The 27,982-nt window shown below is 46.6% G+C and overlaps 1 protein-coding gene across 1 annotated transcript in view; it reads right to left on the minus strand.

Moving 5' to 3' along the window:
* LOC306917595 (neuropilin-2-like) overlaps positions 1–27,982 on the minus strand; it is a 127,268-nt gene that overhangs the window by 74,581 nt on the left and 24,705 nt on the right. Inside the window, exon 3 of the mRNA XM_079495891.1 lies at positions 14,490–14,671. Coding sequence (XP_079352017.1) covers positions 14,490–14,671 — 182 coding nt within the window. The remainder of the gene's footprint in view (positions 1–14,489; positions 14,672–27,982) is intronic.

Genomic DNA, 27,982 nt, shown 5'->3' on the forward strand with positions numbered 1-27,982 from the left:
GACCACAGTAGATCAGTCTATATAAGACCTTACACCACTCAGTTCACACGGGTGTGATTTTTTAACTATTTCCAGCATTGGGCTAATATTTTTTGATGGGTAGATCCTGTTGAGCTGGTCATTTTGAAAGTATAGCTCTCAAGTCAAAGAAGTGTGGCCACCCCTGGCCTAGCCTGTCGGTGAATTATCTCCCTACAATGACCACCGTCCTAGGCAGACCAAACCAATGGTTTCTTGCCTTTGACACAATTGACAGCATGCCCCAGGTTAGATTCCAGAGCCTGGCGGCATATTTGTTGCGTGACTTTCCATCCTGTGTCTTGTCTGTACCGTATGTGCTATCAAAAAAAAGTATTAAAAAAAAAGCCCCAAAACAAATCTTTATACAAAATAAAAACTTAATTGGATCCACTGGAAGAAAGGTCAAGTTTTTCCTGTAAAGTAATGGCTAAAATATGTAATGTATAGCATATTATTATGTAGACATATCATTCTATAGTGTTGTACAGATAGTCTACTGTTAGACAGATGTTAGGTCTTAGCATACTTAATGACTATTTCTATGTATTTGATTTATTACCTTGTGTTGTTCTCGTTTACTGTAAGTCGCCGAGCGTCTGCCAAATGCCCAAATTGATTGATAGTTTTTCCAGTTTTTCATGTGTTTATGAGGTGACAGTAGTTCATTAGAACCCTTGGTGTGGTATGTTATGTGCAATGATGTCTTCCCTTTGTATTTAGGGTTTCTTCCTGGTGGCTTAAACCTTGTCAAACGTGCCAAAGGAAAAAAACAGTGATATAGTGACATCACAATATCATCCCCTCCCCTAACCCCTCCCCCTTTATCATACAACAACAGATGTGGGTGCGGCTTCAGTTCAGGTGGAACACCACCCATCACCACCCACCAGGCAAACCAGGCATACTTAACCCATTTTGACCTGAGATCAGATTCTAAAAATGTCTACTACATCCTGACAGTTTTCTGAAACGTTATGTTTCTATGTCAGTGGTTCTTCTTGGTTGGGGGTTCCCGCACAAAATGGGTTAATGAACTGGTGGTCGTGTCCACCTAAAAACAGCATTTTAAGAAATACAAATACACTTTTTTGAAAACAATCCATAAAAATAATACCTAATGATCAACATGTTTTAGGGTGGGGAAAAACGGCACTCCATCTTTAACAGTTTTGGACATACACAGACAGTGATGCAAAACAACAGTGTTGTTGGATGCCACGCACGCGGTCGTACATTTATAGGGAGACGTCACGCGAGGCAGCAGAAGAGACGCTGGTATGGGGCCTTTTTTTATTATAAATAGTGAGGAATGTTCATTGTAAGACACGGCCACTCGGCCATGACGCCTCAGCTATGTGTGTGCGTGTGTGTCGCTGCTGTGGAATGGAATCCTCTCGTCGACTCGCAAGACCGCCTTTTTGTTTTGTTTTGAACCACTTGAATGGGAGGGGAGACGAAACCATAAGCCTTTATTTAGGCTGCTTTCTTGCAGTTTGTTTTCCAGTTCCAGGTTAAAAGGCATATACAGTTCACAGATGTAACGTTGCCCCCGTGTTTACAAAGCAACACAACTCAGTTCCCACTACGGGCAGTTTGTTTGTCAGGCACTGGAGTGTAGTGTGGTGCACCACAGGGGTCATCAATGTGTCCGTGCAACGGGCTATATGTGTCCGTGGCAAAGACTTGGTCTTGTCCGTGTGGCACATTTTGGCTTTTCTTCACACGACACATTCTAGAATTGTTTTCTTCATAGAGACCCAATTACTGAATGTCACGGGTCTCCAGGTTTCAGAATAATGTACTAAGTGGTTCTCAAATGTTTTATTTTCAACGACCCCCATAACTCTGAGCGTGTGTACAAATGGTAAATAAATGGTAAATGGTGCATTTATATAGCGCCTTTATCCAAGGCGCTTTACATATATTGTGCATTACATTCACCCACACATTCATACACCGATTGCGGCGGAAGCCATGCAAGGTACCAACCAGCACACCGGGAGCAATTTGGGGTTCAGTGTCTTGCCCAAGGACACTTCGACATGTAGAAAGGAGGAGCTGGGATTCGAACCGCCGACCCATGGATCATTGGACGACCTGCTCTACCTCTTGAGCCACAGTCGCCCCAAATGGAACCAAATGGACCCTCAAGCGGTTCCAGAAAAGGTTGAGAGAGACCCACGCTGACCTATACACCCAAAATATGGACTCCAGGTTGTATGTGGAGTAAAACGACGCCGACCCTACACCCTCCACCCCCCCCCCCCCCCGCCCTACCCCCACCCCCAGACACACACCTCTGAGTGCAGTGCAGTGGAGCGAAGGAGACCACTCTCTGGGTTATTTATGGGGGTCTCGTTTTTAATTTCACCTCAGGCGCACCCGCCCCGTCTTGCAAGAGGTCCTTTTTCCTTCCTTTTTTTTTCTCGCCTTCTTCCTGTCACCCCGTGCGTATGCTTTGTGTCTGCAGCCACCACGCCCCAATCTGACTTCTGCATCGCCGCGCCGCAATAAAAGCCCAAAAATATGAATAAATAAATCGTTTCGGGGGGGGGGGAGAAACAAAACAATATTAACCCATTTTGACCTGAGATCAGATTCTAAAAATGTCTTCTACACCCTGACAGTTTTCTGAAAAAGCTATGTTTCTATGTCAGTCGTTCTTCGATTTTTCCAAAATAGCAGACCTACAAGCTCGTAGCGCGCCACTCGGTGGCGCGCTATGAGCTTGTAGATCTGCTATTTTTCAATAGCTAAATCATAACATAATGCTAACACCAAAAGGGGTTCCCGCCCCAAAATGGGTTAAACTATCATTGTTATTATTTATTCATTTGTTTTCTTCTTAGGAAGAGAGGCCAAGACATGGCAAAAATCATCCAAGCGCCGCGCAAACAAACGGATCCACTGAAGCCATAGAATCCCTGCTGATGATTGGGATCCCGAAATGTTTGACATTCCAACGCCTCAGAGCACATGGTCAAACTATACACCCCCTCCCCCCCGTCCCCCTTCCATGGACATTTCATGAACTCTAGTGCGTGTGTGTGTGTGTGTGGGGGGGGGGGGGGGGCATTCATGGTAGCAGACATCACTGTCATAAGGGGGTCTGGGGGGTGGGGGGGGGGGCACTGTGTTTGTCAAAGTCAGGTCTGCAGGGGACCACGGGGGAGAACTACAAAATACAGACAAAATGAAGACAAAAATGACTTATTTCGTTTTTGTGGCATTACTGAGCCAATCATTTGTGACCAGATTTGACTGAGAGCCTGCCATCGCGGAAATTTCAGCTTTTCAGCTTTTTTCATGAGTTAATAGCACAGGCAGACTCTTCACATACTAGAGCATGTCTGAAATAAGTGTCAGAGCTCAAATCGTAATGTAAATAATATGAACTAGAAAAAGTGCCCTTCTGGGCACAGGTCTCCACCAGGAGGATAGGACTGTGTGAGATGTTTGGCAAAATGTTTAGGAGTAATATAAACATGTTTGCCTTTGATGGCAATTGGATGATTTGAGGCCTTTTGTTCCAAAAATGTGTTTTGCAAAAATCAACCTGTTGGTGGCGCTATAACAGGCCAATGTGAAAAGGGTGGGATATATTCCTCAGCCTAGTAAGAAAATGTGTGAAAGATTTCACGTAAATTGCATGCTGCGTTCATGATTTGAGGCTTTTGTTCAAAACGGGCCAATCTTGCAAACTTTGAAAGCCAATTATAGCCAATTAGGATGGAATATGAAATATGGGACAGATCCGACTTGAGCACATGACCATAGAGATACTGTGTAACGATTTGTGTGATTTTTGGACAGAATCTGGAGGAGTAATATCAAAAAATGTGTTTTACAAAAGTCGGCCTCCTGGTGGCGCTATAAAAGGCAGATGCGGAAAATGCAGGTCAAAGGTTTGTCCTTGGTCTCTAGGGAGTGTGCATGCAACGTTTCACGCAGATCGGTGCAGTTTTAGGTAAAAAATGTGAAAAGCTGCCTCATGGTGGCGCTATAACAGGCCGTTCTGGAAAATGCGGGGCAGAGGTTCATTGTTGGCATCCAGGGAGTGTGTGTGCAAAGTTTGGCATCGACCGGGTTAACGGTGCCGGAGATTAGCTGGTAACAGACGGACGGAAGGAAGGAAGGACGGACGGACACACACACACACGGACGGAGTGCAAAACATACTCTCTCCCCATGCCTTCGGCCTGGTGGAGACAATTAAATGCTTAAACATGTAGCTAGGTGTAGTGTTAGAGACCACAGAAGTGAACCTTTCAAGCCTGTTTTCTCAACTCGCTGTTTTCTGCAAGACATTACTCTATAAGCCATATCTCCAAAACTGGTGGGTCAAACTGAACAACCAATATGTCAATTTGAAGCTATGATTCCAAAAATCCAATGGCATGTCTCTCAGTCAAATTTGGTCACATTTGATGAGCGGCTGCAGCTGGGTCACGGGTCAGTATAGGAGACTCTTTCACAGCATCCTACCAGAGACTCTGCCGCTCAGCAAGTTATTGGTGACGAAAACTAAACAATCTCCATGAATTCAATTAAGGCTTCATGGGGTATGTACAACTAGAGTCTGTGCAAATGGGATGAAATCCTTCATCCCAAATGCCATTAAGGCACTAAATGATACCATGTCTCGCTAGATTTGTTGTTTTTCCAATGTATTTGCCACTGTTTTTCTTTTGCCATGAGAAAATAATTGTGTAAGTGTTGTTGCTGTTGTTGTAACCGTTTGTTTTTTACTGTCGTTGAGACCGAAGACAAATTCCCACACGTGACAATGAATGAAACTAACTAACTAACTAAATAGATGGTGTGTGGAAATGGAACCAAATGGGCCTTTATACGGGTCCATTTGGTTACATGTTTTGCAACACTCTCAGAGTTGCATTAACGCTGAGGCTTTTACAGTGTATAGATGTAAATGCAAATCAAAGCGGGGGGTCCTTGAAATTACAAAAAAAAGATCAAGAAACACCAGTCTATATAGGAGGCAGGGAGTGTATTTGAGAGGCGGGCTACCCCCCCCGATGACCGTGATTCAATCCGACCAGCAAAGGCGAGGTGCGGGGGGTGGGGGGGATTGACGGTCGGTGTCGACTGGCACGCGGTCGGGGGTCCACTCCAGGGGCCGGCGGCGGCGTGCCAGACGACTCTGCGACCGTACAAGATGGCGTGCCAGCGGGTCGATCCCCGGCGGTCACGGCAACCGGGGGGGCGGGGGGGTTTAACCCTACAATCCACGGGGACACGGGATTGGCTACCCGAACGGCCCCGTCATCTTGCCATCCGCGGGCAACAACGGGGGCAAGTCTGCCCCCTGTAGCCGTGGTAACAGCGCCGGCAACACGTGACTTTAACCCATTTTGGGCGGGAACCCCTTTTGGTGTTAGCATTATGTTATGCTTTAGCTATTGAAAAATAGCAGATCTACAAGCTCATAGCGCGCCACCGAGTGGCGCGCTACGAGCTTGTAGGTCTGCTATTTTTGAAAAATCGAAGAACGACTGACATAGAAACATAGCTTTTTCAGAAAACTGTCAGGATGTAGAAGACATTTTTAGAATCTGATCTCAGGTCAAAATGGGTTAAGAGCGTGTGTGTGTGTGTGTGTGTGTGTGTGTGTGCGAGAGAGAGAGAGAGTGGGCGGATTGGGTGTGTGTGTGTGTGTCGTCGGGGGGATTCTCTCGACTGAATAAAGGGTTAAACACGCATGAGTAAAGTAGGCCACAACAATAAAGAGGAGGTGGGGGCGGTGCACTTTCACTGTACGGTCGGATTAGGGCGCGATCGCACGTGCGTGTGTGTATGTGTGTGTGTGTGTGTGTGTGTGTGTGTGTGTGTGTGTGTCTGTGTGTATGTGTGAGAGTGAGGGGGTCGGATGGAGGGGATGGTAGGATGTTTTTTTGGGTCTCTCGACTCCCCTGAGGTCGGGAGCGGGACAGGGTCACATTGAACCCCCGAATCATGGGGGTCAGCACTTCACATCATTGGAGATAATTAGCCTGACACACTGTACCCCCACACCTTACACACACACACACACACACACACACACACACACACACACACACACACACACACACACACACACACAAACATACAGTACAGTACAGTACGTGTGTATACAAAAACAACTGCAGGCTAAATGGTAAAATCCCCTCCAGCAGTTGCAGTCATGTCATGTCTTATGTAACAGGGTTGGATGAGCTAGCAGCCGGATATTATTATTTACACAGTTCCGTCAAAACCAAGACATTGGGGCCTGGGCCGTGGCTCAGCGGTCCAGGCACCTTGGCTGGTAATCCAGTCTGGCAGTGTGCCGCGGGTTCGACTCCCGATCCCGGCGGGCTTTACTGCATGTCTTCCCCCCCATCTCTCTCCCCATTTCCTGTCAGCCTACTGTCAGTTTACTGTCCGTAAAAAAATATAAAATAAAGGCAAAAGCCACAAAAAAAAAACATTTAAAACCAAGACGTTGGATCGGACGAGAGGAATTCCATCAGTGTTGCCGATGTGCAGTGCTGTTAGATGTCTTTGGAAAAGAAATCCGGGGGGTTTTCCCAAATCACTGAATGCTCCTTTAACTTCATCATAATCACACATGACACCAAAGTGACAATCAACAGACTTATTTCAGCTGGTGGTTATACACGACACAGTAAATTAGATAAGCCTGTGGTAACTAAGAACAAGTATACAGGAAATGTTTGTGTTGCCTGGCAACAGCCCCCGCTCCCCTTCCAGTAACACTACACATGTGGTCACTGAGCCAATGAAATGAATAAACAAGCAAATCATAATCTGATGTTGCTAATTACTGATGGCGTGAATGACATCGCTGTCGGGCAGAATCTATCTCCATAGTTTGTGTTGTGTTTTTATTTTCCCGTAATGCATACCGTAAGTCAGTGGTTCCCAAACTTTGTCATGTCAAGGACCCCCAAATTGACACTAATTAGCCCCGCAGACCCCCCTTTGAAGAGATATGCCAGGGACCTCCATAAGAGAAGATTTTTACGGCTCTAGCAGTGTTTCTAAACCCGGTTTGTTTCAAGGAGTTTGACATGCATATTAGTCTACGGGCCCCCGTTTAATGGCATTTCTATGTCTGAGACCCCAATTTATATTGTAAAATCAATGTTAATTTAACTCTGAGAGTGTACAAATGGAACCAAATGGACCCGTTAATGTCCCTGCACACAGAGCGCGTTTTTCGGAAAACCGAATGAAAAACGCGCGTTTTTTTCGGAAAGGTTTTCCGAAAAACGCATCCAGTGTGCAACCACCTTTAGGCTGTATTATGCGTGTCTTAAGTACCAGGTCTTATTACTTAACTTAATCAATGCCATTTGGCTATTCTGAGTGGCCAAACAGCATTGACCACGCCTCCAGGTCTTAAGTTAAGTCATAAGACCTGGTACTTAAGACACGCATAATACTGCCCTTAGGGTCCATCTGTACACTCTCAGAGTTACAGATCCATAAGGGTCCATTTGTACACTCTCAGAGTTACAGATGCATAAGGGTCCATTTGTTTCCAAACTATTTAGCTGGGGACCCCCTGGAACTCCCTCAAGGACCCCTGGGGGTCCACGGACCCCACTTTGGGAACCACTGCCCAGTTATGTTGCGTTCACGCGGGCAGATACAAAGATACAGTACACCATTCATTTTCAATGGAAGCCAGCGACATGAAGATACAAAGATGCATCTGACAGTTGTAGCTGCTGCAAAAGCTACAAAGCTACAAAAACGATGAGCTACTGTAGTTTCAACTTCAGCTACAAAGATACAAATATGCTGTGCAGCTTTGCATCTTTGTATATTTTGCATCTGCCAGTGTGGACGCAGCCTTATACTTTGTCACATGACTGGGACTTGCAAAAGAAGCAAATATAGCTCACATCACGTCACACTGTGAGCTTGTAGATATGCTATTTCCTCCACTTTCAAAAGTCTTGAAAATTGTTTAGGTTTAGTGTGTGTTTCATAAATATTGGAACCAATGTAAAGCATTAAAAACCCATTCAAACCGGGAAAGCACCTGTGTCATTTGGCTATTCAAAAATAGCAGATTTACAAGCTTACGGCGTGTCAACTTTGTGCCATGCTGCAAGCTTGTACATCTTTGAGCATTTTCTTTTTGTATTTTTTAGTATTAAAAAAATATTTACGGCTATGTTCGTCAAAGAGGCTTGGTGTAGAGGAGTGAAAAAGGTCACGTTTAATACGTATTAGGTTTTAAGACAGTGGTTTAATCTAATATATCTCATAATCTTTTCTAGATAATAGATCATACATATTATAATCGAAAAGATAATGTACAAACAAACAAACAAAATAAATATAAACTAACGTAATCTACGCAACAATGGGTGACAGTGCTGTCAAAACAGGACATTTAAATGTTAATACAATATGTAGTTGGGGCCCCTGCTTCATCTCTCTCTCGGCTAAAGGGGTCCTCCTTGACTTGACAAAAACAACCATTGAAGACCCCTGATATACCGCATAAACACACTCCCTCTCGTGTGACATTTCCAAATCATGCTACAGACGAGACCCTGATACAGTCATTTCTCTCACATACAGTACAACACATGTTCTGTCTCTTCAAACAGATTTGTAGTCATTGCATGGTCAATGGTAAGATACATGTTGGAGTGTGTGTACTGTGTGTTTAAGAACAGGGGGAAGCGTGCACCTCCCCGCTGTGTGTTGACCTAAGATGTCTATCAAATTCGGGACGCACCCCTTAAAAACACACACACACAAGTGCGCGCGAGTGCGCACGCACGCACGCACGCGCGCGCACGCACGCACACACACACACACACACACACACACACACACACACACACACACACACACACACACACACACACACACACACACACACACACACACACGCACGCTTGTATTTCTATACTTGTGAGCACATACAAAATATGGACGTACCTTTTACGAGTACATTTTAGGACATACATTTTACGAATATATTTCTGGACATACATTTTACGAATATATCAATTTCACAAATGCCTTTTTAAGTCTTAACGTTAGGCGTTACGGTTTAAAAAAGGCATTTTTGGCGGACGTACAAGCTCGCCGCAAGCTTGTACACAGCGCTGACCCAATAAACCGGGCATAACTCGAACACTATAACCTCTAACTTCTAAATGCCTAATCTCAACCTTAACCTCTAACCTTTGACCTTAAACCCAACCTGAATTGAATTCCATGTCTAACTTCCCGAATATATTTGTTTGCTTAGTAAAACTATGTTTTTCTCTTGTGAGGACCAGGAAATTAGTCCGTCTATTTCTCAAATTATACTCTACATGAGGGGACATTTGGCCCTCACAAGTATAGTAACAAACACACACCCACACCCACACCCACACCCACACACAATGTCCATTCCCACGTGACGCACACATGTGGCGCCCGCATTCCACTCCACACGCACACACACACACACGTAAACAAGCAAACAAATAAAGGCGACAGCTCCAGACCTCCTGGGCGCCGCATGGGGCTGTGTACTGTGTGTACTGTGTCTGTTGTTTTGTGTTTCGGTGGGAAAGGCCTTTGGCCCGGGCCTGCCACGCTAACGCAAACAGCTCATGATTAGAAGGAAATGCCATAATTAACACATGCGCTCCGGAACCATTTGCAATTACCGCCTAGGCATTAAGCAGGCACTCTCAGGCGCGCTCATCCCGAGCGACTTATACCGAGAGCGAGGTTGACGACGTACAGTAAATGGCATCGACTCTCGTCAACACATGACGAAGTATACTAGAATGTCAGGTAAACATCATACCCATAGCATCTGTCTTTAACCCATTTTGACCTGAGATCAGATTCTAAAAAATGTCTTCTACATCCTGACAGTTTTCTGAAAAAGCTATGTTTCTATGTCAGTCGTTCTTCGATTTTTCAAAAATAGCAGACCTACAAGCTCGGTGGCGCGCTATGAGCTTGTAGATCTGCTATTTTACAATAGCTAAAGCATAACGTAATGCCAACACCAAAAGGGGTTCCCGCCCAAAATGGGGTTAAACAACCTGCTATTTAAAATGGCATTCATGGGATTTGTGAACAACCAACCACCAACACACATCTGGATATGGCCTCACGAGCATCTAGCAAAACAAACAACAAGAAGTTCCAAGGGGCGAGTCCCTTTATCTTTCCCTTCATCACTCTACCTCCCCACAGTCCATCTGTCTGTCTACATATACTCGCACACACACACGCACACGCACACGCACGCGCACGCGCACGCGCACGCGCACACGCACACGCACACGCACACACACGCACACGCACACGCACACACACAGCAAGACCAAAAGAGAAGCGTGGAGACAAACCCTTAAATGAGTTTCAATCAATCCACAAAACAACATGCACGCAAAACATGCAGACTGGAACCGCACGCACGCACGCACGCACGCACGCACGCACGCACGCACGCACGCACGCACGCACGCACGTCCTATACATCCCTGGATACATACTGTAGCAGGATCTAATCAAAACCATGGCAACAGGCTACATAATCCACGCCAAAAAAAAAAAGAAATCTAGGTCATACTGTTTGGATGTAAAACACAGAATTTTTTTTAGGCACATATACAGTACGAGGTGTCTGCTTACATCCATCTTTAATGAGAAACACTTTCTCTTTCTGTTAAAGGACCATGTCACCCATTTTCAGCCTATCTTCTGTAGTCCTCAGTCCAGTGGACAGTTCAGAAACATGGCCTGTAACAGTGACATCATCACAACATGTGTAGCAAAAACATATCGTTATTCAAGAATAACAATAGTAGCAGATCTACAACATCGAAACGTGGCACGAAGCGAACGTGAGCTTGTACAGCTTGTAGATCTGCTTTTTTTTTTATCCTGAAAAGTAACAGTTTTGGACATTATGAGGTTTGCACCCGACAGCGACGACATACTAAAGGATGTGTTTGAGAGTGTACTTTGTAAATAACTTTTTGCCACCATAATGTGGATGCTAACCGCGTGCGTGCGTGCATGCGTGCGTGTCTGCGCGTATGTGTGTGCGTGTCCGTCCGTGCGTGCATGTCCACCTGCAGCGTGCGTGGAATCGTGCACGCGCGCGGCTCTCAGACGACCTCCGGGGACATTCCATTCCGCCAGCCTCCATCAATCTCCCCCTCCTCCTCCTCCCATAACACCTTTGACCTTTAAAAGCCCCTCCCACTACCATCTCGCCAAAGCCGCTGGAGAGTGCCCTCCTACATCATCATCATCATAATCGTCTTTAACATGTTTTTATGTCGAATTACAACAATGTAGACATTCAGCAGACGCTCTCATGCAGAGCGCATTACAAGCAGCAAGGTAAACACAGAGAATGCATGCAGAGAGGCAGCGCAGTGCCTCCAAGAACTGGCAGTGGTGGAACGATAGGCCATGCAGTCAATCTAAGATTTGAAATTGCAATAGTAATCGTTCAAGGTTTTTTTCTTCATAAATGTGATGAGGTCATCACATTTGGGCAAGTGGCTATGGCCGTTTTTAGCCCAAGGAGTGTTTTTCCATGCCAAACTAATGCTTGAAATGGGTTCAGAATCACGAATAACCCATAGTTTGACATGTCACATATGCTACTTATAATTCAAATGTGATTATTTTTTGCATTATACAATAGGTTTTCAATGGTAGCCCAACATTCAACCCCTGAATTTACCACAATCAAATTATTCAATTTTCAAATACATGTTGTGGGGTAAAAGTACAATATTTGGATCCGAGATGTAGTGGAGTAGAAGTAGAAGTATTGAAAATACTCAAGTAAAGTACAAATACCTCAAAATTGTACAGTACTTAAGTAAATGTATTTAGTTGCTTTCCACCACTGGGAATTAGGATCCCAGGTAAACCAAAAACCAAAATGTAGTGCTCCAGAAAAACATTTAACGTGGCACCGTTTATTTGATCATTCTGGTTAAGATACAACCGTACTGATGCGGGTGGGTGGTGGTAAACAAGTCCCTCCACCAGCTGTGTATTAACTTCAAATGAATACGAATGCAAATTATTATGCATTATTCTGAAATGTGCGATTCTGCATTACGAGTGATGTGTGTGCTTTAAGTATATTTAAGATTTAGAAGACATTTTTTAAATGTTGATGTCAGGCCTAAATGGGTTAAACGAGCATTCCACAGATTCCACTGTGGCAATGAAAAGTCACAAAAAAAACTATCTTCCTCCCCACCCACCCACCCACCCACCCACCCACCCACCCACCGGTTGCAGTAAAACTCGTGTTTACGCGCACGTCCCTCTCCGTTGATGTTAATCGCTCCGAGCGTGTCGTCTGTGCTTATGCGCGCCCGACGCAAGGCGGGGTGAGAGATCACAAAGTCACAGGTCGTTATAGCCAAAGGGGGCCCGAAAAAAAGGAAGATTTGCACACATACACACAGTCACACACACACACACACACACACACACACACGCACGCACGCACACGTGCACACACACACACACACACACACACACACACACAGGAAAAACATAGATGGCAGTTGAACTGTTTCAAGTTCAGTGACACTAAGTAGTGAATGAACGTCTCAGATGGAGGGCGACCCTGTCGGGTTGAACTGCGGTTCAGAAGTCAATATTTGACGGTTCAAATGGCTAATGCAATGAGGTCGACTAATATTTTGTCGCTGTCGGGGTGGAAAACTTGCATGTCCGAAACTGTTGTTTTCGAAGGAAATGGGGGGAAAGAATGACTCGCGTTTCAAATGGATCCAATGTAGTTGTTATTTAGTCTAGCTGTTCTAATACATATTCATGTCAAGGTTTATGATCATAGATATACATACTTGGGTACTACCACACTGTCCCTTTGGATTTTGGCATATATGTGTATTTACATGCGTATGTAAATGTGTATTTTGCTTACTGCAACTCGCTCCGGATAAAGAGCTGAATGCCTAAATTATAACTTGTTAATACTTATCATTGGTTCGACAGTTACATACACACACACTTCACAAACTTTCCCTTAGAAAAGCAAAGAAACACTAACAGCAGACCTGGAAGCTCCACAACGTGACATTCATTTAGAGGGGAACGGAGATACAAGGTTTCTGCCCGACACCAACGAGTCAACGACGCATACCGTTTTTAAATAGGGCACTACGGCAGATAATAACTGTCTGCATACCGGCTACGGGTCAGCAAAGACTAATATCGTACTTCTATTATGAGTGAGCTGAGCATTAGAGGTGAGCATTTTGAGCATGCAGCTGAAGCTGCACTATGTCTCTTGATGGAGACAGACTCACGCTCCCTCTCCACAACCAGTCTCCTCTTCAAAACGCACAGCACAATAGCAACTCAAAACCATTCAGTCCATTTATCACCGGCAGGCTCCGTGTATTGTAAAATGCATTGACGGTATGCAGCGTATTTATCGCATTTATCCAAAAGGACTTGACTTCACACCCATCCACACACACACATTAACCCACCAACAGCAGAGGAAACCACACCAACCCACTCTGCCTCCGGGTCCAAACTGCCCATGTCCGACACCAAAACCCAAAATAATTCCGTCCATTTACAGACATACTCTATTTCACTTTAGTAAGGGGGTTGTGCGTGTTGTGTAGAGTAGCGGTTCTCAAAGTGGGGTCTGTGGACCCCCCAGTGGTCCTTGCACCTCAAGGACCACTCAAGTTCCAGGGGGTCCCCAGCTAAATGACCACTTTTAACCACATTTTATACTTAGGCTACTTGAAAATAGCAGATCTACAAGATCTCACGACCCGTCGCGATGCAACAGGTCGTGAGCTTGTAGATTGTTGATTTTTTAGAAAAATCTTGAAAGATTGTGACAAATTTAGATTTTTTTTCTAAACAAATCTTCTCTTATGACAGCAGCTGGCGCATCATCATTTCAGACGGGGGTCTGCGGCAAAATACTTTTTATTTTTTGGGGGGGGTCCTTGATATGAAAAGGATTTAGAACCACTGTGGGAGAGGTCTTCACGGGTCCAAGACATAACCCCAGATCCCACTTGGGTCAGCTCTCGGATAAGGGTCTCGGGTTTTCGGGTCGACCCGTGGCTACTGGAGCTTTGGAAGAAATCCCGACGCCCGCCCACACGCACCAAGGGGCCAGTGAGGCACTCCAACGTTGAAGCACTGGGCCCTAGTGGTAGGAGGAGGGACTACAGGCGGACCCGTGGATTCATGACCGGGAAACCCCGTGCAGCTGGGCTTTAACATTGAGCGCTCGGTTGCACTTCCGCATTTGACCACCAAAATTTGGTGGTCCAATGCGGAAGTAGACGTTTTGAGACGGTCCTTCCGGGTGCTTCAAAACGCCACTGAGCAACTTCCAACTTCCTTTTAATACTCTATGGCACGCACACACACACACACACACACACACTCACCCGTCTTGAAGATCTCGTAGCGCAGGGAGAAGCCCGCCCCCTGGTGGGCGTAGTCCGAGACGAAGCGGATCTGCAGGGAGGGGCCGGAGGAGATGATGGGCGCCGGGGCGATGTTGCTGCAGTGGCGGCCCAGGACGCCCGCCGTCTCAGAGTTTCCGTCGCGGATCTCGATGAAGTCGTACCTGAAACGCAGACAATAAATAAGCATCGTTAGTATGTTTTATTGCAAACGCTATGTGTAGTTTAACCGATTCTACAAATGTGCTGTGAGCTATTTTTCATTTTTTTTTCTTATGCAAGGTATAAAATCTAAAATGCCACGGATGCTTTCCCAGGGGTTTAATGTCTCTCTCTGTGCATTAGTAATATGTTTCGTATCACTTCATTAAAATCACTTATTACATGGCTTGGTTGAATGCTTGATTCTGATTGGTCAATCGCTTAATTCAGCGGTGAGTTATCTCATCATAATGACCGCTCCGCTGTATAACAGACCTCTGAGCACCAGCTGCGTGGCGGCGCCCCGCTTGATTTACTGCTGTTTCCAACATGACAGCCATGTAAACACACACACACTAGTGACACACAATGTCATTTACAGCTAAACATTGCTCTCAAAAATGTTTTTGAAAACATTTGAGCGAGAAACAGACGAAGCAGGACCCGAAAATGGATTCTATTTGATCAACTCACTTCCTTGTTTTTCCGACAGTGCTGCAGCCCTGCAGCTGGCCAGACGCAGCCAGCGCGAACTTATGGAATACTTTTTTTGTTGTGTCAATGTATTAATTTATGTTAGGCTAGGTGGTCATTGTCGGGAGATAATTCACCGGCTTCGCCTCAGTGGTTAAACTCCCTGAATATTACATATTGAGGACGCCCTACAAATACTAAGCTTATTGTACAACAATAAGCTTAGTAAAATTAAATGTAAAGATATGTCTGCGTGAGTGAACATATACAACTCTATACGCAATGTTAGTTGGAACTTTCCCTGGACCCGTCTGACAATTAACTGAACAGGGGGAAGGACTTCTCCACTCCTTTCTATTTCGTTTAGCAGACGTCATACCATTAGGGCATCATAATTTCAAGCATGGTGTATATTTAAAGCCTTGTTAGATGCATGCGGGTGTCTCTGAAAATAGCGGATTTGCAAGCTCACAACGCGGCGCAAACAAAGTAAACACAAAAAACAAAGCATAGCACAACAAGGCAAGGCATAACTCTCAGGTGCTACCGATCGGTAAATCGATCAAAAACCCAACTTAATTGGGTCGAGTAAACTTAGAAAAAGAGAGACAGAGAGGAGAGAGAAGCGGGGGCGTTAGGGACGATGAGGGGAGGTAGAGAGAGAGAATGTTACGAGGGCTAGGCTAATAAAAAGCAAGACAGGTTTGCTGCTATTTATCGGGCCCGGGGGTTCGCTCGCGGGGGACTGGCCAGCGTACAAGGCGTCCAGGGCAGCACAGTCACAAATAAATATATCTCCCCCACATAACTTGGCTTCCTTTCAAAAGCACCGGCCTGAAAGTGCTTGCACCTTATAAAGCCTCCCAAAAAACCCCCATTTGACACGTCCAGTATAAATATCGAACTCTCAGGGATTCAGGGATTCGGCGCCCCCAGTTTGCGCGGAGGACAAGAATCTAATATCCGTTGGTGAGATCCAATCTCCAAAGCCACCAGGCTTTGATCTATGAGGAGAGAGAGAGAGAGATACCACGACGAGACAAACAACAAAGAAAGAGCATCTTGCAGGGAGAGAAGACATGCACAAATAGACAGCTGGGCGGACTTATTAATAAGCTGGCTCGGAAATAGACCGCGAGGCTCATGAAAAAGTAAGGAGCACCGGGACCGCCTGGATCCAAATAATAAAAACATAAACTATCAGGGGCGGGGGGGGGGGGGGGGGGGGGGGGGAGAGAGAGAGAGAGAGAGGAAACGGAAGATTGACAAATGGCTCTGGGTAGCTTTGAGATACCCTGGATGAACCCTGGGTGATACTATGGCGCAGTGGTGGACAAAGTATTATACTCAAGTAAATACTCAAGGATTCAAAAGTACAAATTGTAAAAGTACATTTTGCTAAATTGCCAGGTCGAGAGGGTTAAGGTACTTTATACGGTAGGTACGCACGCCGACCGTACCAGAATTAGCTCATGCATGGCCATCTCTATCATTCCTTACGCATTGTCTCTCTCACTCACACACACACACACACACACACACACACACACACACACACACACACAGTCAGTCACACACACACACACACACACACACACTGCCAGAGGACACATGCAACAGACTGACCGCATGGCGTGTGGATATCAGACCCGGTTCACATTTGATTGGATTAGCGAGTTCACATGAGGTCAAAACTATGAGATCAACCATCGTGCTCTTCCGTCCTCCGTGTGATTGTGTGTGCGCGCGTGTGTGTGTGTGCATGTGTGTTTGCGCGCGTGTTTCCCATGAAACATTCATGTTTTGTGTTTTATGTATTATAAATTGCAGCAATTGCTAATTGATTTTTAATATGGTGTTCTGTGCACTTTGAGGCGACTGAGGCACTCACTTCTTACTTTCTTTCTTTCTTTCTGAGCTATTTTTTATCTCTCCGCTTTGGGAAGGCATCCTCCCTAAGCGGCGAGCGCACAGACACACACACACACACACACACACACACACACACACACACACACACAAACACACACATACACATACACACACTCACACATGCATGCACCCATCTCAATTAGCTCATGTGACAAATCCGTCAAAAACAACAGGGTTGTTGTTCCCTTACATTTCACGAGGAGATGACAGGCACTTAAAAAAACTGTCACAAGCACGCAACACACACACACACACACACACACACACACACACACACACACACACACACACACACACACACACACACACACACACACACACACACACACACACACACACACACACACACACACACACACACACACACACACACACACACACACACACACACACACACACACCATGGGCTGTTAATGGGACTTGACTGCCGGCATGATTTCACTCAAATAAAATGCACTAGAATGAACTGAAATGACCCGAGAAAACACTCACAGATTTTAACCACAATGAATTGTATGTGTTACAAGAAATGGCGTCAAAGTATACTTAAAGTACCAAATTAAAAGTACTACTACAGTGTTTCAAAATCTGCCAAACGTTTTCAAAAATAGCATGACTTAATAATATTGTCGAACAGCCGAGCCAAAGTATACAAATAGGGCAAAAGTAGTTTCATGTATGTTTTGTATCCATGAAAAAATGAATAAATCTGAAAAGTAACTATAGTAACTAAAGCTGTCAAATAGTTGTAGTGGAGTAAAAGTACAATATATTATCTGAGATGTGGTGAAGTAGAACTATAAAGCATTGAAAAAAATAGAAATAAAATGCAAATAAAACTACCTCAACAAGTAAATGTACTTAGTTACTTTCCACCACTAAATAAAGTAGACAGCCGCTCAGCCCTAAAGACGTCCTTGTCTAGCTTGCAGTAACACATGAATTCTGCAGATTAGCTTTAAGCTACTTTTGGCTACGAGCCTCCAGTCTCAACAGCCCCGATGGAGAGATAGCGAGAAGCAGATTAGTTCAAAACCATAGGAGACACGAGATAAGGTGAGTGTACAAGTATGTACGGACTCCACTGTAATCCGAGGACTCACCTCTTCAGACTCGACTACTCCCCCTAAGTAATTCACTCACGCCACATTCCAAATGTTGCTTTGGTTGAGCGGTTGTCTTGGTAAAGTTCCAATGCTTTTTGTTTCTTAGATTTATTTATTTTTTCCTCGACCACAAATGTTAATAATGTGATTTAGATACAGTATGTTGTTTTAGGCAGATGCTAGCTTAATTGTTTACCTGGTTATCCTGTCTAGTTTCAAATGTACAGAATGCTATTTAGAAAGCACACGATAGGCACACACACCAGGTGTTACCAATGGTACTAATTAAGGGGGCCGGAAGTAGAAGGATTTAAGTTCCTTTCAAACGGGCAGCGATTAACGTGCCTAGTAATTCCTTTTCAATTAATGTGTGATGCGTTTTCTTTTTCTGTACGTGTGGAGAAGTCGAGGGGCGACAACGCAGGCAAATTCACGTGGGCGGCTGGGCGCGGTCCCGTGAAATTGTCGCACGCGTGCTCGTTCCTTGCACACGCCCGCAACTGACCAGACCTGGATGCTGTTTTTATGCTTGCGATGTCGCGCCTCTCATGAGCAGACCTGGAGCAGACCCGTCGTTGATCCAGGCGACAACGTCTTGCGTTAATCGATGCATGTATGAAAGTACCTTTATTCTGTGTGCAGAGAGCCTAGATGCTAAGCTCATTGTGTACCTGGAGTTTCAAATGTACACATTTGTACATTGAACTGTGTTTACTAAGTCGTTCGGAATAGTCGTGCCGACTAAATGCCTAAATTGTGATTGTAATTGGACGAACAGGAGTTATGAATGGAACTACCGTACCTGGGCATTTGGCCAGGTACATATGGACTGTTCTTCACCTCTGCAGAGTGTGAACCTCACTCCGGAATTAGCATGCCTTGAGAGTGCACTCACAATTTGAAACAAAGCCAAGATTCCTTCAAAAGGACCTTTGTGACACCTTGGTCGTTTGTCGCTCTTATTTTGATATTTGATATTTACTGAGATATATAACAGCCTACTGGTAACTCTTACCGGAGGCTGGTGGCTCTAAAAATAGGCCTTCCAGAACCACTTAAACGCTATACTTCATTAACCCATTTAGGCCTGACGTCGAAATTTAAAAAATGTCTTCAAAATCCTGACCGTTTTCTGAAAAACCTTATGTTTCTGTATCAGTGGTGCTCAAGGACCCCAAGAATTATATGTAATATGCCTCTGCCCCCCCATCTGAAAATATGTTGTTCCAGGGACCTCCCCAGAAGCAAAGATTTTAGTTAAAATGTTCACTCTGTAATAATATATATTCAAAGATTTGAGGCACATTTTCACGATTAAAAACAGGCAGCACTGTGTATGCCTTGATCCCGCCTCTAGCTGCCGCTGATTGGCCAGGCCGTTTGGTGGCCGGAGCATCTAGGGCTCCATTTTTCTCACCGCTAAACCCCTTATCCCTAAACTTCTTTGCCTTGTTTTACTATTTTGCAAAACATTTTTGAATAGTTAAAATGGTCAATCTACAAGCTCACAGCATGTCAATGTAGATTGGCTAGTTGAACTATTCAAAAATGTTTTTCAAAATAGTAAAAAAAGGCAAAGAAGTTTAGGGATAAGGGGTTTAGCGGTGACGAAAATGGAGCCCCATGTCTGCCTGAGAGTTCCCAGATGGGAGCAGGAGGGGGGGAACCCAGTGTACTCTCTGCTGCCCCATTTGGTGGAGTCAGGTTACATTTGCGAGGCATCAGACATGAATAACAATAACAAATAGCCGGTGTACAGTATATCTCACTATCAAGAAATTAATCTCCAAAAAAGAAAAACTGTTTCAGAGGAATGAAGAGAAGACAAAGGAGCTGCGGAATAATATGACACCGAAAGCTGGTACGGGTCCTCTTAACCACAAAGCGCGTCGGAGCTGGCGTCGTCGACACCGCAGGAGCTGACATAATCGACATAGTACATTGTTTCCCATAATGAAACATGTGTCTGAGACAAAAAGGGCCCTTCAAAACCTGGCGTGTACAAAGAGAGCGCCGTCCAATTCAACCTCTGCGTTTGTAATCCCCCCCTCCACCCCACCCCCCACCGTTTGTAATCCCGGCTACAGCCGAGGACGGCGGTGGCGAAACAGGCTTTAGCGGGCACTCCCACGGCGAGACGCCGCGAGACGCCGCCGTCCCCTAAGTACGTCCGCTTAGGGCTGTAACGGACACACGCGCTCAGGGAGGGCTACACGCGTGCAAAACATGTGTGCCAACGAAAACACAGACACACACAGACACACACACACGCACAGTGCAGTATCGCCAACACCAAGGATAAAAGGGCCGAGAAAGAGCTGAGTGCTTAATTAGGTTTTAATTGATTTTGGAGTGGGTCTCTCTCTCTCTGTCTCTCTCCCTCCCTCCCTCTCTCTCCTGTCGTGGATTAGCGTCGGTGAGAGAGCGCTAGCTCAGATGTGATTATTGACTGGCTTGCTCGGCCTCTCTCTCTCTCTCCCCAGGCGCTGATGAATACATGCATGAGAGCCAGACGAGTGTCTCTCGCTTCTCCCTCTCTCCCCCGTCAAAATGCACAGTTCAAGCACATTCCACGAGACGCACGCACGCACACGCACACGCACACACACACACACACACACACACACACACACACACACACACACACACACACACACACACACACACACACACACATATACACACATACGCACACACACACACAAAGGACAGACACACAGAAGTCATTTAGCCGTGCATATAGGCCTACGTACTCCCGCGTGCACTCGCATGCAGACGTGGACACGTGTGCGCCTACACCCCCCCCCCCCCCCCCCCCCCCCATCTACCCACCCTGTCTTAGGCAGTCTCTGTCTGGCAATCGCTCTTGGTCGGTATGACAGGTCTCGTGCTTTGGGAGCCATTACGGGGCACAGGTTTCCCCAACGCGCATGCAGCCTCTCACCAACCTCCAATTAGCCCCCATAGAGAGTTGCCGAACCCCCTTCGGAGGGGAACGGTCAGTAATTCGGAACCAGTCCAGACATGCTCCTCTTCCCTCTCATCTGTCTTGTCTCGCCCCCTCGGTCCGCCCTCCGGCTAATTGCCTTTCACACCTTCCGCTTATTATTATTATTTCCTTTCCAGAGACGGTCGGACATTTCCCCCGCCGACGCCGAACGCCACCCCCCCCCCCCCCTCTCTCCACGGGCCGCCCGAGTCACACCCGTGATCGAGAGTCGGATAACAACACGCATGCGTGTCTGTGTGTGTGTGTGTGTGTGTGTGTGTGTGTGTGTGTGTGTGTGTGTGTGTGTGTGTGTGTGTGTGTGTGTGCTTGTACTACTACAATTATGGACAGCAATGGAAACATGCCTTTGGCTTCTTTAATCGTTTCATCCATTTGCCGTGTTTTTAACTAGTATTCAACCGATCAGTAAGTATAGTAGAATTCGAGCAATAGGCATCGTGAGGAGGAGCACAAAAGAAAATGGTTATTTTTACACTGGAATTAGCAGATCTACTAGCATTCGACAGCTAATAAAAAACAAGAAAGTAAATTGCTGTCCTAAAATCTTGATGATGATCACAAGTATCGTAATACAAACGTACTGTATTGTGCGTGCCTGCATGTGTGCCCGTCTGTCGTGTGTGTGTATAGGCGTTAGTGAAACTAGCCCCAAGGCAAACAGCTACAGCAGTGGTCAACAACCCACCCCCCCAACTTAAATGGACTTGACGTTTAAGTTATTTAAAGTTTTTGTTTTAAGCTAATTTAACTTAAAGTTGAACCCTCTATTCTTAGTAACCTGAGTTGGGGCCTGAGTTGCAACGTCACTCCGTGCCGCGCTGCGAGCTTGTATGTACATCTGCTATTGTTTAAACGGAGCCTTGAAAGTGTGAGAACTAGTGATATAGAAGAGCATTGGCCTCATGCTCTGAAGACATGCGCGCGGCGAGGTTAAGGTTAGGTTAAGGGATCCTGAGAAGAGCAAACCCTGGCGAGACTTCAGTCCTCTCTCTCTCGGGTGGCCCGTCCAGTGACAACCCCTAATTACGGAGAGCCTGTGGACATTATGGTGTGTGTGTGTACAAGACCGCCGGATTGGCCAGCAGCCGCGCACGTATATACGCTTGGGGGTTCGGCTCGCATAAGGTCACGTTCGAGAGAACACTAAATGGTCACGGGAGGAGAACGAAAAACAATAGATCGGGTTTCAACGCCGTGGCTCCGCTGACTGCCTCGGAAAATATTCCGACTCATTTAGTTCCAGCTCCAGTTTTCCTAAACAACCTCCGGCCTGGCTGGCCGCGAGCCGGTCACCCGACATCGAAACCAACGCAAATGAGGAGATCGGGAAAACGAGCACGTGAGATTCACGCCTGATTAGGTGTGTGTGTGTGGGGGGGGGGGGGGGGGGGGGGGGTGGTGAGAGAGAGACAGAGAGAGATCGGAGAGTGGTGTTTGTGTTGATGAAACAGCGACAGCTGTTAGGGAATATTAGCGAGCCAAACGGCAGACACTCAGAGGCTTCTGTGCTGAAGTGATTTTCCTCTCGACTCATTTTTTGTTCTCTCTCTCCTTTTTTTCACAACCCACAGGATCCCAGTACGGTAAACAATGGAAGACCGTATGTCTCTCCTCTCTCTCTCTCTCCCCTTACACACGTCATCTCTCTCCAAACCCACCGTACTTTTTCGCTCCCGAGAAATTAAGTAAGGCTGAGGGCATATCGCCACACGAATACACGAGCGCATGCGCGCGCACACACGCACAGACACACACGCACTCTAATAAACCATAAGTGCCCCTGAAATATTAACAAGATGCTGGGAGTGGAGCTCCCAGCAGATCCATTGGCCTGCCATCTTCAATCTAGACCCAAAACAAATAACACTCCTCCTCTCACTCTCACTCTCCCCTCCTCTCTACACCTCTCCCCTCTCCTCTCACTCCCCTCTACTCCTCTCCTCCCTCCTCTCCCCCATCACTCTCCTCTCTCCATCACTTACACTAACAGCTGACTGCATGGGGCCAAACCGCTGACCACAGTCGGTCTGAGACCCCCCGGCCCGAGCCCCCCCCCAATCCCCCTCCCCCTCCACCCCACCCCACCCCGCCACCTCCACCACCTCTCGCTATAGCGAACCATCGATCTGAGATGTCAGGTGACCCGGTGCCTCGCTCAGCAGCGCAGCACAGGACAGCCAGCCTGATGGATGCATGCATGATACACCTCTCTCTATCCACATCTACATACTGTCGCTGTGGGGTGGAAACCTTGTAAGTCCACAGTATGGGGTGGAAACCTTGTAAGTCCACAGTATGGGGAAAAACTACTCCTCCATCCCTCTTTATAGCCTCCTTTGTGTATTGCGACAGACAGACAGACAGACAGACAGACAGACAGGCAGGCAGGCAGGCAGGCAGGCAGGCAGGCAGGCAGGCAGGCAGGCAGGCAGGCAGGCAGGCAGGCAGACAGACAGGCAGGCAGGCAGGCAGGCAGGCAGGCAGGCAGGCAGACAGGCAGGCAGGCAGACAGACAGGCAGGCAGGCAGGCAGGCAGGCAGGCAGGCAGGCAGGCAGGCAGACAGACAGGCAGGCAGGCAGGCAGGCAGGCAGACAGACAGGCAGGCAGGCAGGCAGACAGACAGACAGACAGACAGACAGACAGACAAGATAACACGCTGGGAGGGATATAATGTATACGAGAGCAGGTGTATGTTTTAAATCGACGAAGCTTTATTCTACACCGTTTTGTCTTACAATGGTGTCATGCAGCAACAACAATAGACACTTCTACTAAGCTCTGCGTGCTATTTTGGGGGCATTTTAATACATAAGGCAATAAGGCCTGGTTATAGTATACTCGTTTTGATTAAAAAATATATATTATATGGCGTCTGTCGGGTGGAAACGGTTACTTTCCAGGATCCATAATAATGCTACATCTGCTACTTGTGATGCGTTTGTGTGTGACGTTTTTCTTTTCTTTTTTTTGGGTAACATCAAACGTTAATAATGAAGATATAAGGGTTCTGCTTGACAGCAACGATATTCCAATATGGAATGGGGGTGGGGGGGTTGAAGGGGGCAATGAGCTCATTCTTGGAACTGCCCAGACACGCAGCACATGACTGCCAAGCACGGCGATGCACTCCACACAGGTCACAATGTCACATGATGCTATGTGTGTCATTTTCAGAGATTAGTAATTAGACGGAGGTGGGACAAAGTCCCGGGTTTTGCAGATCCAATGCATGGCGGTTTTAACACATTTCGCCGTGTTTTACAATGTGCTTTACGCAGAACAGAACACAATTATACAATATGCAATTAAGAAAAAGAAAAATACGAACAAAAGTAAAATGAAATATTTGATCTGAGGCAGAGGCAGACAAAGGTCCAGGTCAAGTCAAGTCTCAAACAAGATATGATGCCAATTAAAAATGTGTAAACATTTACAGAAATGTTTCCATTCCAAAATGCACCATTTCCTGTGGGACACTTTAAAAAAATGTAATAGATGGACTGGTTTGTAACTGATACTGTATCAAGTGACTTGCAATGACTTGAAGTCTCAAGCAAAGAGAGGGCTCAAGTCAAGTCACAAGTCATGTTGTTGGTGCTGACGTTCAAGTATATTTTTAAGTAAGTCTTAAGTAATGAAATTCCTGTCTCAAGTACACGCGTCTAGTAATTAGTATGAGTGTCAATAGTTCTCAAAGTGGCCCCCCAGGGGTCCATTGAGTGGGTTCCAAATGAACCCTTACAGGTCTGCAACTCTGAGAGTGTGCAAACGGAACCCAAACGGACCCTCGGCGGGTCCGTTTGGGTTCCGTTTGCACACTCTCAGAGTTGTGAGGAACCACGTGCTGGTGGTGTGACTGCTAGCTGGACCCCAGCCAGCTATTGATGGACCGTGAAGCTGAACAACTCTCTTCAGCCGTGACCTTCGACCCTTCGACCAACTCATCTGTCCAACCTCTCATCTGTGACCCAGACTCTCTCTCTCTATATCTCTCTCTCTCTACGCTCTCTCTCTCTCTCTCTCTCTGTCTCTCTCTCTCGCTCTCCCGATCACCCATCGATTCCCCATTACTTGCGGAGTACATGGCATTGATCCCAGCACCTCCCTGACTAGCCATGGGGCCCCAGGGGGCCTTGAGAAGTGATATCATTCTCTCTCGCGCTCACTCTCTCTCTCTCTCTCTCTCTCTCTCTGAGCTGTGTGTGTGTGTGCGTGTGTGCGTGCGTGTGCGTGTGTGTGTTGACCCCCGTGGCCTTTCTCCTATAGCATCACAATTTGGTGAGGTTCACGGTTCAGACCCCTGTCGTCTGATTGGTTCACGGTTCAGACCCCTGTCGTCTGATTGGGTCAAAGCAGCAGTTATGGCTTCTGGAGGCTTTTTTTTCCCCCTTTTTTCTTTTTCAGTCACGGTTGGAAAATAGGTCATTTTTGTCGGTCAAGAAAGAAAAAACTGAAAAATGAGAGCGTTTACCCTGTTGGTTGGGCCGTTAAGGCAGTGGTTCTCAGGCGTTATTTCATGTCAAGGACGCCCCAAAAAGACTGGAACCCCCATTCAACAAAGAATGATCAAAATGTTATGAAAATACCGAATTGTACAACAGGTAAAAGTGTTTAAACGGATTTTGATGCTACTGTATATCAACAAATTTCACTGGTGGCCGGCCCTCTGGAACCCACTCAAGTACCCCTCGGGGTCCCCGCACCCCACTTTGAGAAACACCTGCTCAAAAAGGTTCATGGCTCTTGTTCTATCTAACCCTTCACAATTTACAAGGAAACCTCGCCGAGCCACAGGAGCCTATATCTCCTGTTTCTGTAGCGTGATGCCGCTTGATGCCCCTGGTCATGATGTACAAGTAAATGGTGCATTTATATAGCACCTTCATCCAAGGCGCTTCACATAGATTGTCCACCCTGGACATGATCATGATGCTAGTGTGTCACAGCCTTACCCCAATCCAAGCCTTGATGCCGAGTGCAAAGCAGGGAGACATCGGGTCCCATTTGTATAGCCTTTGGTATGACGCGGACCGGGGAATCGAACCCCCGACCTCCCAATCTCAGAGCGGACACTCTAACCACATACAAGGCCACCGAGCTGGTCTGACGACAAATATCTAGATGAATATTGTGCACTTCTAAAACGAGTGTTTCTGCAAATGTTGCAAAACTGTCATGCTTCTGTCTTTCCTATCTTAGGAAAAAAATGCAGATCCCTCCTTTCCCCCCTTGTGATTGTGAGCTTGTACATCTGCCATTTGTGAAGTTTTGCGAAAGTGTGAACATTAATATGAAAGCGTGAAAAAAGCAACAGCAATTCCACCTCACGGTAGAGAGAAAGAGAGAACAGACAGACAGACAGACAGACAGACAGACAGACAGACAGACAGACAGACAGACAGACAGACAGACAGACAGACAGACAGACAGACAGACAGACAGAAAGCAGCAATGAAGGAGAGAGAGAGACACACAGAGGCACAGAAGAGAGAGGGAGAATGAACGGGTGCCAGAGAGAGAGAGAGATGGCGAAAAGAACACGACGGAAAGGGTGCGAGATAGATGCAGAGAGATCAGAGACAGCATCTCCGACTCCTCCTCACCTCCTCATGGTTGTATCAGAGCAGCCCAGCCGCATCCTGGGGCCTGGCGGTGGCAGATTACATTAGAGATATGGGCCCTGATATTTCATCTAGCCTTTATTACATTTAGCTTGCATCAATGGGCTGGCAGCCTGGAGGTAAGAGCTATTTGGCGCGCGGCCGGACTGACTCCCCCCCCACCCACCCCCCTCTCTCCTCCTCCTCCTCTCCACCGCTGAAATGAAACCCTGGAATTAAAGTGGCACTGCCAGACACCGACCAGGGGAGCCGCGGTGGCGGAACCGACAGACGCCAACGCCTATACCCTCCTCTTCGGTTTGCCGCAGTAAACCGCAATGAGGTGGGGGGGGGGGGGAGGCGGGGTGGGGGGGGGGGGCGAACCCGTCGGAAACCTCAGCTTTTCGACGGCTTTGACGTCCCCGCCAGAGGGGGAATCACAGGTCGGGCTCTGCATGGCGAGGCGAGAGAAGGGGAGAGAGAGGGGAGGGGGAAGTAGGAGTGGGAGGGGGCTTTTGATTATTATCCAAGAGTTCATCCCCTCCTTTTTGCTTGGGCTGACCAAGCGCTTTTCCCCGGGTTTATAGGGGTCTAAAGTGCCCTTGGGGGAAGATATGATGAGACTATCAACGCTCTCGCTCTGACAGGTAGCATGCTAAAAGTATGTGTGTGTGTGTGTGTGTGTGTGTGTGTGTGTGTGTGTGTGTGTGTGTGTGTGTGTGCGTGTGTGCCGGCTGGCGCCATTGTTGGCACTGCTAGCATATAAGCGTTTGTCAGCCGCGGACATCTAAGCAGGCATGCTTTACTCTTAGCATGCGGGTTTTAAGGCTTGCGGACGCTTTTAATTTGTCCCAATGATCATTTATCTTGGGTGTTTTAAAAACACGGGGGAAAAAAAGTAGACAGGTTTATTAGCACGTTGTTTGGCACATCGGGGGGATCGGTCTCGGCTGGCGGAACGGGCCGGCGTCACGGGCCTAGTATACACGGAGCGACGTGACGAATGAGATCCCCGAGCTCTGTGTCTGACCACGAGGCCACCGGGCGCCGTATCTGTTACCGATGCGGCAAAAATGCTCTTGCGTTTAGGTAACTCAAGAGAGCGTGCAAGTGCAACCAAATGGACCTGTGAGGGTCCATTTGGTTATATA

This window comes from Electrona antarctica (genome assembly GCF_951216825.1).
Source record: "Electrona antarctica genome assembly, chromosome: 24".
NCBI classification, from domain to species: domain Eukaryota; kingdom Metazoa; phylum Chordata; class Actinopteri; order Myctophiformes; family Myctophidae; genus Electrona; species Electrona antarctica.